The sequence below is a fragment of the Delphinapterus leucas genome, chromosome 8 (assembly GCF_059928025.1).
Source record: "Delphinapterus leucas isolate spDelLeu-1000000601 "Yukka" chromosome 8, BTC_Dleu_Yukka2, whole genome shotgun sequence".
In the NCBI taxonomy this organism is placed as follows: Eukaryota; Metazoa; Chordata; class Mammalia; order Artiodactyla; family Monodontidae; genus Delphinapterus; species Delphinapterus leucas.
The window spans coordinates 44,001,904-44,015,291 of record NC_143136.1 but is presented as its reverse complement, the minus strand read 5'-3'; the positions used below and the strand labels follow the sequence as shown (position 1 = coordinate 44,015,291).

Below are 13,388 nucleotides of genomic sequence, written 5' to 3'. Positions count from 1 at the left end.
GCTCCTTTAACCCCGTCCTGTCTGAGCGAAGAACAGACGCTCTCCGGCGACCTACACGCACAGGCGGGGCCAAATCCAAAGCTGAGCCCCTGGGAGCTGTAAGAACAAAGACAAAGGGAAATCTCTCCCAGCAGCCTCAGGAGCAGCGGATTAAAGCTCTACAATCAACTTGATGTACCCTGCATCTGTGGAATACATGAATAGACAACGAATCTTCCCAAATTAAGGAGGTGGACTTTGAGAGCAAGATTTATGATTTTTTCCCCTTTTCCTCTTTTTGTGAGTGTGTATGTGTATGCTTCTGTGTGAGATTTTGTCTGTATAACTTTGCTTCCACCATTTGTCCTAGGGTTCTATCCGTCCGTTTTTTTGTTTGTTTTTTAATTTTTTTCTTAATAATAATTTTTTTATTTTAATAACTTTATTATATTTTATCTTGCTTTATTTTATTTTACTTTATCTTCTTTCTTTCTTCCTTTTTTTCCTTCCTTCCCTCCTTCCTTCCTCCCTCCCTTTCTTTCTTTCTTTCTACTTCTACTAATTATTTCTTTCTACTTTTTTTGCCTTTTATTCTGAGCCATGTGGATGAAAGGCTCTTGGTGCTGCAGCCAGGAGTCAGTGCTGTGCCTCTGAGGTGGGAGAGCCAACTTCAGGACACTGGTCCACAAGAGACCTCCCAGCTCCACATAATATCAAATGGTGAAAATCTCCCAGAGATCTCCATCTCAACACCAGCACCCAGCTTCACTCAAGGACCAGCAAGCTACAGTGCTGTACATCCTATGCCAAACAACTAGCAAGACAGGAACACAACCCCACCCATTAGCAGAGAGGCTGCCTAAAATCATAATAAGTCCACAGACATGCCAAAACACACCACCAGACGTGGACCTGCCCACCAGAAAGACAAGATCCAGCCTCATCCACCAGAACACAGGCACTAGTCCCCTCCACCAGGAAGACTACACAACCCACTGAACCAACCTTAGCCACTGGGGACAGACACCAAAAACAACGGGAACTACGAACCTGCAGCCTGCAAAAAGGGGACCCCAAACACAGTAAGATAAGCAAAATGAGAAGACAGAAAAACATACAGCAGATGAAGGAGCAAGATAAAAACACACCAGACCTAACAAATGAAGAGGAAATAGGCAGTCTACCTGAAAAAGAATTCATAATAATGATAGTAAAGATGATCCAAAATCTTGGAAATAGAATAGACAAAATGCAAGAAACATTTAACAAGGACCTAGAAGAACTAAAGATGAAACAAACAATGATGAACAACACAATAAATGAAATGAAAAATACTCTAGATGGGATCAATAGCAGAATAACTGAGGCAGAAGAACGGATAAGTGACCTGGAAGATAAAATAGTGGAAATAACTACTGCAGAGCAGAATAAAGAAAAAAGAATGAAAAGAACTGAAGACAGTCTCAGAGACCTCTGGGACAACTTTAAACGCACCAACATTCGAATTATAGGGGTTCCAGAAGAAGAAGAGAAAAAGAAAGGGACTGAGAAAATATTTGAAGAGATTATAGTTGAAAACTTCCCCAATATGGGAAAGGAAATAGTTAATCAAGTCCAGGAAGCAGAGAGAGTCCCATACAGGATAAATCCAAGGAGAAATACGCCAAGACACATATTAATCAAACTGTCAAAAATTAAATACAAAGAAAACATATTAAAAGCAGCAAGGGAAAAACAACAAATAACACACAAGGGAATCCCCATAAAGTTAACAGCTGATCGTTCAGCAGAAACTGTGCAAGCCAGAAGGGACTGGCAGGACATATTTAAAGTGATGAAGGAGAAAAACCTGCAACCAAGATTACTCTGTCCAGCAAGGATCTCATTCAGATTTGATGGAGAAATTAAAACCTTTACAGACAAGCAAAAGCTGAGAGTTCAGCACCACCAAACCAGCTTTACAACAACTGCTAAAGGAACTTCTCTAGGCAAGAAACACAAGAGAAGGAAAAGACCTACAATAACAAACCCAAAATAATTAAGAAAATGGGAATAGGAACATACATATCGATAATTACCTTAAATGTAAATGGACTAAATGCTCCCACCAAAAGACACAGATTGGCTGACTGGATACAAAAACAAGACCCATATATTTGCTGTCTACAAGAGACCCACTTCAGACCTAGAGACACATACAGACTGAAAGTAAGGGGATGGAAAAAGATATTTCATGCAAATGGAAACCAAAAGAAAGCTGGAGTAGCAATTCTCATATCAGACAAAATAGACTTTAAAATAAAGACTATTACAAGAGACAAAGAAGGACACTACATAATGATCAAGGGATCGATCCAAGAAGAAGATATAACAATTGTAAATATTTATGTACCCAACATAGGAGCACCTCAATACATAAGACAAATAGTAACAGCCATAAAAGAGGAAATCGACAGTAACACATTCATAGTAGGGGACTTTAACACCCCACTTTCACCAATGGACAAATCATCCAAAATGAAAATAAATAAGGAAACACAAGCTTTAAATGATACATTAAACAAGATGGACTTAATTGATATTTATAGGACATTCCATCCCAAAACAACAGAATACACATTTTTCTCAAGTGCTCATGGAACATTCTCCAGGATAGATCATATCTTGGGTCACAAGTCAAGCCTTGGTAAATTTAAGAAAATTGAAATTGTTTCAAGTATCTTTTCTGACCGCAATGCTATGAGACTAGATATCAATTACAGGAAAAGATCTGTAAAAAATACAAACACATGGAGGCTAAACAATACACTACTTAATTACGAAGTGATCACTGAAGAAATCAAAAAGGAAATAAAAAAATACCTAGAAACAAATGACAATGGAGACACGACAACCCAAAATCTATGGGATGCAGCAAAAGCAGTTCTAAGAGGGAAGTTTATAGCAATACAATCCTACCTTAAGAAACAGGAAACATCTCGAATAAACAACCTAACCTTGCACCTAAAGCAATTAGAGAAAGAAGAACAAAAAAAACCCAAAGTTAGCAGAAGGAAAGAAATCATAAAGATCAGATCAGAAATAAATGAAAAAGAAATGAAGGAAACGATAGCAAAGATCAATAAAACTAAAAGCTGGTTCTTTGAGAAGATAAACAAACTTGATAAAGCATTAGCCAGACTCATCAAGAAAAAAAGGGAGAAGACTCAAATCAATAGAATTAGAATTGAAAAAGGAGAAGTAACAACTGACACTGCGGAAATACAAAAGATCATGAGAGATTACTACAAGCAACTCTGCCAATAAAATGGACAACCTGGAAGAAATGGACAAATTCTTAGAAATGCACAACCTGCCAAGACTGAATCAGGAAGAAATAGAAAATATGAACAGACCAATCACAAGCACTGAAATTGAAACTGTGATTAAAAATCTTCCAACAAACAAAAGCCCAGGACCAGATGGCTTCACAGGCGAATTCTATCAAACATTTAGAGACAAGCTAACACCTATCCTTCTAAAACTCTTCCAAAATATAGCAGAGGGAGGAACACTCCCAAACTCATTCTACGAAGCCACCATCACCTTGATACCAAAACCAGACAAGGACGTCACAAAGAAAGAAAAACTACAGGCCAATATCACTGATGAACATAGATGCAAAAATCCTCAACAAAATACTAGCAAACAGAATCCAACAGCACATTAAAAGGATCATACACCATGATCAAGTGGGGTTTATTCCAGGAATGCAAGGATTCTTCAGTATACGCAAAACAATCAATGTGATACACCACATTAACAAATTGAACGAGAAAAACCATATGATCATCTCAATAGATGCAGAGAAAGCTTTCGACAAAATTCAACACCCATTTATGATAAAAACCCTGCAGAAAGTAGGCATAGTGGGAACTTTCCTCAACATAATAAAGGCCATATATGACAAACCCACAGCCAACATCGTCCTCAATGGTGAAAAACTGAAAGCATTTCCACTAAGATCAGGAACAAGACAAGGTTGCCCACTCTCACCACTCTTATTCAACACAGTTTTGGAAGTTCTAGCCACAGCAATCAGAGAAGAAAAGGAAATAAAAGGAATCCAAATTGGAAAAGAAGAAGTAAAGCTGTCACTGTTTGCAGATGACATGATACTATGCATAGAGAATCTTAAAGATGCTACCAGAAAACTACTAGAGCTAATCAATGAATTTGGTAAAGTAGCAGGATACAAAATTAATGCACAGAAATCTCTGGCATTCCTATACACTAATGATGAAAAATCTGAAAGTGAAATCAAGAAAAAACTCCCATTTACCATTGCAACAAAAAGAATAAAATATCTAGGAATAAACCTACCTAAGGAGACAAAAGACCTGTATGCAGAAAATTATAAGACACTGATGAAAGAAATTAAAGATGATACAAATAGATAGAGATATACCATGTTCTTGGATTGGAAGAATCAACATTGTGAAAATGACACTACTACCCAAAGCAATCTACAGATTCAATGCAATCCCTATCAAACTACCACTGGTATTTTTCACAGAAGTAGAACAAAAAATTTCACAATTTGTATGGAAACACAAAAGACCCCGAATAGCCAAAGCAATCTTGAGAACGAAAAACAGAGCTGGAGGAATCAGGCTCCCTGACTTCAGACTATACTACAAAGCTACAGTAATCAAGACAGTATGGTACTGGCACAAAAACAGAAAGATAGATCAATGGAACAGGATAGAAAGCCCAGAGATAAACCCATGCACATATGGTCACCTTATCTTTGATAAAGGAGGCAGGAATGTACAGTGGAGAAAGGACAGTCTCTTCAATAAGTGGTGCTGGCAAAACTGGACAGGTACATTTAAAAGTATGAGATTAGATCACTCCCTAACACCATACACAAAAATAAGCTCAAAATGGATTAAAGACCTAAATGCAAGGGCAGACACTATCAAACTCTTAGAGGAAAACATAGGCAGAACACTCTATGACATAAATCACAGCAAGATCCTTTCTGACCCACCTCCTAGAGAAATGGAAATAAAAACAAAAATAAACAAATGGGACCTAATGAAACTTCAAAGCTTTTGCACAGCAAAGGAAACCATAAACAAGACCAAAAGACAACCCTCAGAATGGGAGAAAATATTTGCAAATGAAGCAACTGACAAAGGATTAATCTCCAAAATTTATATAAGCAGCTCATGCAGCTCAATAACAAAAAAACAAACAACCCAATCCAAAAATGGGCAGAAGAACTAAATAGACATTTCTCCAAAGAAGATATACAGACTGCCAACAAACACATGAAAGAATGCTCAACTTCATTAATCATTAGAGAAATGCAACTCAAAACTACAATGAGATATCACCTCACACCAGTCAGAACGGCCATGATCAAAAAATCTAGAAACAATAAATGCTGGAGAGGATGTGGAGAAAAGGGAACACTCTTGCACTGCTGGTGGGAATGTGAATTGGTACAGCCACTATGGACAACATTATGGAGGTTCCTTAAAAAACTACAAATAGAACTACCATATGACCCAGCAATCCCACTACTGGGCATATACCCTGAGAAAACCATAATTCAAAAAGAGTCATGTACCAAAATGTTCATTGCAGCTCTATTTACAATAGCCCGGAGATGGAAACAACCTAAGTGTCCATCATCGGATGAATGGATAAAGAAGATGTGGCACATATATACAATGGTATATTACTCAGCCATAGAAAGAAACGAAATTGAGCTATTTGTAATGAGGTGGATAGACCTAGAGTCTGTCATACAGAGTGAAGTAAGTCAGAAAGAGAAAGACAAATACCGTATGCTAACACATATATATGGAATCTAAGAAAAAAAATATGTCATGAAGAACCTAGGGGTAAGACAGGAATAAAGACACAGACCTACTAGAGAATGGACTTGAGGATATGGGGAGGGGGAAGGGTAAGCTGTGACAAAGCGAGAGAGAGGCATGGACATATATATACTACCAAACGTAAGGTAGATAGCTAGTGGGAAGCAGCCGCATAGCACAGGGAGATCAGCTCGGAGCTTTGTGACAGCCTGGAGGGGTGGGATAGGAGGGTGGGAGGGAGGGAGACGCAAGAGGGAAGAGATAGGGGAACATATGTATATGTATAACTGATTCACTTTGTTATAAAGCAGAAACTAACACACCACTGTAAAGCAATTATATTCCAATAAAGATGTAAAAGAAAAAAAGGTCTCAGTTGTGAAGCCCATCTGTAAGGGCAAGTGTTGCTATAAGGCTACAGAAGTTGCCATTTCTCTTAGCTGTCGACTAGAATTTTATCAACTCAGTGGGCATCCTGCATGTCTCAGGCAGAACAGAAGCATTTATGTATGATTTGATTAACAAAATAAATTAGTTGACATTGTTAACACTAAATCTGGCAACAAAAACCTGAAAAACAGTGGGTTCATTGAGGCAAATAAAAGGTAAGGAAATTATTGGAGAACATTCAGTAATAGAACTTCTTCATCTTTACTGATGAGAAAACTATGGCCCATAAAGACGAGCCTGGACCAACGTAATTCTGCAAGTGGGTGGCTGAATGTAATGACCGAACTAGAGAAATCAAGGTTCTGGATGCTGGTCCAAGGCTACTTACAATTTTCTGTTTGCAGCCATACTCAGAAATCCTCCTTCTTAGACAGATCTGTGATTTATTTTTTCATCAGTACATACTGGTTACCTCTCCTACTACCAAGCCTCTGTTCCCTCTTTTGTAAAATGGGTATATAATTGGTACCTACCCCATATGGCTACTATGAGTATTCAATAAGATAATGCAGTTAAAGCACTTTTAACACTGCCTAGCACATAGTAAATACTCAACAAATGTCCATTCAATGAAAACTGGTATAGGAGAGTCCCCCAAGGCGTACCTCACTGCAAGATACAGAGGAGTTGGTAGCTCCAGCTCAATCTGATAACTGCCTTTATCCTTAGACAAACAATCCTGATTTTATTGGAGGGTAGCAGCTATGCCCAGCTACACTTGGTTGCCTCCCTTGCAACCACAGGGGGGCAATAAGATGAAGTTAGTGGACAGTGATTCCAGGAAATCTTTTAAAAATAGTGAAAACAGTGAAAAAGAAACGTTAAGCTCATAGCAAATTAGTAGCAGTTGTGGAGTTAGAACTCCTGCCTTGCCCCACTCCAGACAGCCCATAACAACACTATGAACAGCTACCATTTCTTGTTTCCTTTGTACGAAGTACACGTTAAACATCACAGTAATCCTGTGAAATATTATCCGTGTTTTACATGTGACCAGTAGTAGCATGACTCACTCAAGGTCACAGAGCTAGTAAGGGCAGGGGAAGTTTAGTCCAATTCTAAAGCCAAACCTTCTCTAGTCTTGAGTCCAAAGTTTTACCTAGATAAATAATAATACTTTCAACCTAAGTTGATGTATACAAATGCCGTGTTGAAAGTCGGGAGACTAGGATCATCTGTACAATGACTATCTGTGTGTCCTTGGACTAATCAAAACTTCTCTGGGCTTCAGCTGCTTCTGCAAAACGAGGGAACTGGGCCAGAATGAACTCTGCAGTTGCTTCTAATCCTAAAATTATAATGTCCAAGTGCCAGCAGAGACCAGGGAAGCCCAAGCAGGCGGTAAGGGAGGCCGCGCCCGCAGAGGGAACCTTAAGCCGGGCAGGGAAACAGCTCCCCGCGCCCCGCCGCCCGGAGAAGGGAGAGCTTGGTCCATCTCCGGGGAGCCGGGCGAGACGGGGGGAGGGGGCGAGGAGGGCGGGGATAGGGAGCGGGGGAGCCGAGGAGCGTGCGCGCGCCCGCCGCCCGTGCCCGCGATTACCTGACAACGCCGCCTCGTCCTCCTCGCCGCGCACCGCGTCCGCCGGCAGCATGGCCAGCGGCGGCAGCCAGAAGAGCAGCCAGCACGTCCCCGGGGACGGCCGCATCCCGCCAGGCGGTCAGCTCCGCGCGGCCCAGCGGCGGGACGAGACCTGTGGGTCCCGCTTGGCCGAGAGTAGCGGAAATGGCGCGGGACCCAGAAGGAGACCAGGGGCCGCTGCGGCCTGCGCGCGGGAACCCGGAGGTCCCGCCCCCCCGCCGCCGCCGCCCCGCTTGTGCCCTGTCCCGCCCCTCCCGCCTTCGGGGCCCTCCGGGCTCCGCCCCGTCTCACTCGAGGGTTTGGGGAGGAGCCGACCCTTCGTCTGAGAATTGTGCTTAAAACTGCCCTGACCCGTGACTGTGGGGCTTTAGGGCTCAGTTGTCAGAGCTTCTCAGTCATACCCCAGGAAGGCGAAGGTCCTTCAGCAACCCTTTATTTAGAAATAAAAATCAGTTTATTTTTCCTTTTTGTTTGTAACAATAACAGATTGGCAATTTGGTTGCTTAAATAGCATTGACTTTTCACATTTCAGTATAAACGGCATGTAAAACGTTCCCTCACCAATATATCCCCTAAAATTAACGTGTGTGTGTGTGTGTGTGTGTGTGTTTAAAAAGATGTAGAGAACAGGCTGGTGGTTGCCAGGATGGGGGGAGGTGGGGGAACTGGGTGAAGGTGGTCAAAAGGTGCAAACTTCTGCTAGTTATACGATAAGTAAGTTCTGGGGATGTAATGGTGACTAAAGTTAACAACACTGTAATGAATATTTGAAAATTGCTAAGAGTTGATCTTAAAAGTTCTCGTCATTAAAAAAAATGTGTAACTGTGAGGAAACGGATGTTAAATTATATGTGCAATATATACATATGTCAAATCATTGTGTTGTACCCCTAAAACAAATAGTGTTATATGTCAGTCATATCTCAATAAACCTGGAAAAATATCTTGTGTGGTTTTAATATTGATAATGAGTATAGAGCTTGTAGTCTTAAACACTATTATACTGTACTTTTTTTTTTTTTTAAGGTCCAAACCCTCCTCAGGCCTTGGAAACCCATTAATGTGATTCAATATTTCCTACTAAACACTCGGTAGAACAAAAGGTCATTTCCTCTTTTCTAATTTTGGACTTCTGCTAAGGTACTTCAGAGAAGCCAGTTGTAACAGAAATCAACCTCTAAAACTAGCTTAGCCTCATTTTCCCCAAAGGTCTGAGTAGAACTCACTAGACTTTCCCTGGATTCAAAGTTAGGTTTAACCAACTGCCTTCAACCCCCTGGTGCCATGTGCACACCCATATATGGCTTTTTGAAAGTTCAGAAATCTTGTAAAGGACTCCTGGGGAGGATGATTTTTACAGATAAACTGTTATTACTTGAACTCCTACCTTGTCTTACCCTGCAGACTATCTCCAGAGAAATAGCAGAGACTCTGACCCCACTTGCCTCTTGCCCAACATTTTTTTTCCCTAACCATATTCATTTTGATTTAGTTTAATTTTGAATGGCACTACGAAACGTGGCTAAAAGAAACAGGTATATTCTTTTTCTTTTTTTTAACAGGTATATTCTTGAACGACAAGTGTGTTTTCCTACAGCTGTATCAGGTAGAGAAATAAAAGGACAGGAAGTAGTGTATTAAATTAATATTTAAAGTGCTATTCATGTAGCATACTCTTAATAAATATCTTTAGCTTCTTAGTAAAGAAGCTAACTCAAAACACCACATTCCTCTTTATAGGACAGCAATAATTTTTTTCCAGAGATAACAGACTCTTAGGAGGTGATAATTTTGTCATTGGGGGACCATGATGAAATCTGACCTAACCTCCCCAAACCTCTCTCTCATATGAAAACCTCTCATATGAAAATAGATAAGCTTTGTGGTGACAATGCAATGAGAAGAAAGGAAAAAAGACACCAAAGAACTGTGGAGAAAGAAATACAAGAAGACAGAATAAGGAGAGTGGTCAGATTTAGGAAGGCTCATAGGTCCTTTGACACATCATGGAACACTGCTTCCTTCTCATGAGGAGCAGATGGGATTAACAATCTGTGATTAGTGCAGTCTATTGTTCTTAAATTACACCAGCATTTGTGTGCCTCTTTCTAGGAGATGAACTATACTGATTAAACAAACGAAACCAAAACCGAATCCCATATAAACAGGACACCTGCAGAATCTTCTGTTCAAAGCCTCCTGGGATTATTATGCAGGTTTGCTTTCTATCTTTCTGTTAGAAAATAGAGAATATTTTTGCCCATCAGTGGATCAGTGAGGTGAGAAAGTTGTAGTTGGGGGGTCACCATTAAATTTGCCCAGATGATGTAAAACGATTAATTGTAATTGGATTTTAACACCTGCCCATACATTTCTACACCAAAAGAGATGCTTGAAAAAGGACAAAATTCATTATCTCTTTGAAGAAGTTGCCCAATTGTATTGCCTACAGATTTCAGCTATGGATTTTTCTTTTTTTAATAACAACATTGGCAATACTTTGAGTATTGTCACTGATGCTTTTGCTTCGGAAACAATTTTTTAAATTTGTTTGTTTATTTATTTTTGGCTGCATTGGGTCTCCGTTGCTACATGCAGGCTTTCTCTAGCTGCGGCAAGTGGGTGCTGCTCTTCGTTGCGGTGCGCGGGCTTCTCATTGCTGTGGCTTCTCTCGTTGCAGAGCATGGGCTCTAGGTGCACGGGCTTCAATAGTTGTGGCACGCGGACTCAGCAGTTGTGGCTCGCAGGCTCTAGAGCGTAGGCTTAGTAGTTGTGGCGCACGGGCTTCGTTGCTCCTTGGCATGTGGAATCCTCCCAGTCCAGGGATCGAACCCGTGACCCCTGCACTGGCAGGCGGATTCTTAACCACTGTGCCACCAGGGAAGTCCCTCAGCTATGCATTTCTGGTAAACACCCCATGTCCGTCTCTAAGACAAAACGAAGCACTGCCACTTGGGGGATCTGGATCTCATAGATAGGGAAGAAGTTGGAACTCTTGCCAGAATGCTAGTTGTGTGGGTAATATGTAAATGTTTAGCATTGTAAATGCAGATTCCCAGGACATACCCTCCAGAGACTGATTCAGTCCATCGCGCGTAGAGCCCCAAATGTCTCTTCTTAACATGTAACCCAAGTGAGTCAAGAGTATTAGGACTAAATTTTGAGTTTTACAAGTTTCACGCTTGACAGTTAGTAGAATTTTGGGCAAGTTTATAATCACAGCTAAAATATTGTGTGTGCATTTTATGTAATTCATATTGTTAGAATATGACTTATACTTATTTTTTAAAAATGTATAATAAAGAGCTTCCTTAATATTATTTTAATGACCCAAGTTCTTTAATTCCATGTGACTATTTCCACATGGTGTGAAAAAGATTACAATTCAAATTTCTGCCTCTGCATTTTTATTTCTAGAGTTCTTCCTCTTCATAACTAATTAATTTTCTGTAACTGTCATAGGGTTATAATCAGTCATTATGAATCAGAAGTAAAATTTAGCTCATGTCAGAAATTATTTAGGAGCTTTCACTTGGTTTCTAGGTAGGTAGAACATTAGTTAAATGTATTAGAAGAAATAGGCAGTTCTACTACTTTGGTTTCCTTCATAAAGAAAGATTTAGAAAGACGGTAATGATATCCACCAATGCCGCAAAGATTAGAAGTTATATGCCATCATTTCTTCCTTTTAAAAATTCCCATTTTTAGAATTTTATATATCAAGAGAAAAAAACAGGCTGTTCAAGACTTCTCCGTAAAAGAAAAGAATAAAAATAGATGTTGACTTGTTGGATCATGATTTTCTTAGCCTATTTCATTTAAGAAATACTTTGAAATTGACTTGCCATATACTAGTTCAGTAATTTTAATAATTCATGTCAGAAGTAAAAGATAGGTAGCTTTTCAGTATGAATAAATGATGTTGGGAGGGATTAGAATATAATTTATTAAGAAATACATCAAATGTTCTCTAAACTAAATTGCTAAAGTCCTTGATAAAAGATAATTGGTCAAATTCAATTCAGATCTTTCCATTCAAATTGAGAGCTGTGGAATCCTTTAAAGTAGTGGTTCTCAAATTTTGGTGCGGATAAGAGTCCCATCTCCAAAGACTCATATTCAGTAGGTACAGTGTATGGCCTGGGAATCCACATTTACGATTCTGAGGCAAATAGTCTTTTGGCCATGCTATAAAACTGGTGGGGAAAAAATATTCAAAAGTGATTGATGATTAGTTGATGATGGCTGGAAAATAGTACTGTACCTATGGGAAAAGATGGATGTTCTTGGTTAATCTGAGGAAAAGAAGGTTGAAGAGTTGCAGCTTTCTAAGAGTTAATTTAAGGAACTAGGATACAGAAAAATAGTCACCAATTATTTGTTATGTTTTCTTAAGAGCAAAAAGGAAATAGGTTTAAATTGCAGTGAGTAAGCTCAGGATTGCATGTAAAATGCGTACATTTTCCCAGCACTGGGATTCTAGTTTATTTCTTACCTGGACACCATCCAATCCCGCCACTCCACTTGACTTGATTCCTAAAGAAGCTCTGCCAAAGTCTTCTTTTCTGCCAACTCACCCTTAGGGAGCATTTTTCTTAATCTTCCATTCTCTACAATCTTGGTCCTCCCACCCTGCCCCCTGCCCCACTGGAGTAATCTCTCCAAAAAATAATTTATAGTGAGAAAATTATATTTGAAAGTCTTTTCTTCCTTCAGGGGAAGCTATAAACTGCAGATATCCTTTTAGTTAAGTTCTTTAACTGCCTTTATTAGTCATTTATTGACAATGTAAAAGAACTGTGTGTAATTTAAGGAGCCCTTCAATTCAGCTAAAACAGAGATTTTCTCTTCTTGCTTTCAGTTTCCCACCAGCTACTTCAGGATGTCCCCAGTGGTCACAGCCTACTCAGAAAAATTCTTCAACCTATATTCTTTCAAGTGTTTTTAGAAAGAAATCTTTTTTTAAAAGGGTATGTGGAGGCTGGGAGATGGAGATAAATATGTCTCAGGTTTTGTTCTTCTGCTGTTTCTCTCCCCCTTTGCTTCTGTAAGTCAGATCTCAATAGCCTCTATTTCCAATATTGCTGTCTCTTTGTATTCTATATCTGGCTTGACCCAAGTGATTATGGAGTTGTTACACAGATTTTTGACTCCCTTATTTTTCCAGGATGTTATTGTGACCATGGGTGTGGAAAAACAGTGTAAGCTACTAACTGTTAGGAAGAAATTTATAATGTTTTATTTATAATAAAATAATACTTTATTTTTTAAGAAAATTGACACAAGAAAGTCTATCTGTTCTGAGCAGTTTCTATAACCAAATCATAATTTCTAGATTAGTCATGTTTCAATAGAGATTGTGGCAAGTATAAATAACTCAACTAATGTACTTTTTTGCTAATACTATGAATCATATTTTGCCGATAGAGTCTATCTGACAGAAATTAGATATGTTTTTGCTTGCATTAAGCAAAGTCTGTAAAGCTGGATGAAAAAAAAAATTAGGACAT

At 39.4% G+C, this 13,388-nt stretch overlaps 1 protein-coding gene across 4 annotated transcripts in view; it reads right to left on the bottom strand.

Moving 5' to 3' along the window:
• NEMP2 (nuclear envelope integral membrane protein 2) overlaps positions 1 to 8,084 on the bottom strand; it is a 44,207-nt gene extending 36,123 nt beyond the window's left edge. For all 4 annotated transcript variants that reach the window (XM_089915985.1, XM_089915986.1, XM_089915988.1 and 1 more), the window contains exon 1: positions 7,840 to 8,084. In XM_089915985.1, the coding sequence (XP_089772111.1) occupies positions 7,840 to 7,945 (106 nt within the window). In that variant the 5' untranslated portion in view covers positions 7,946 to 8,084. The remainder of the gene's footprint in view (positions 1 to 7,839) is intronic.
• Between the last annotated feature and the right edge of the window lie 5,304 nt (positions 8,085 to 13,388).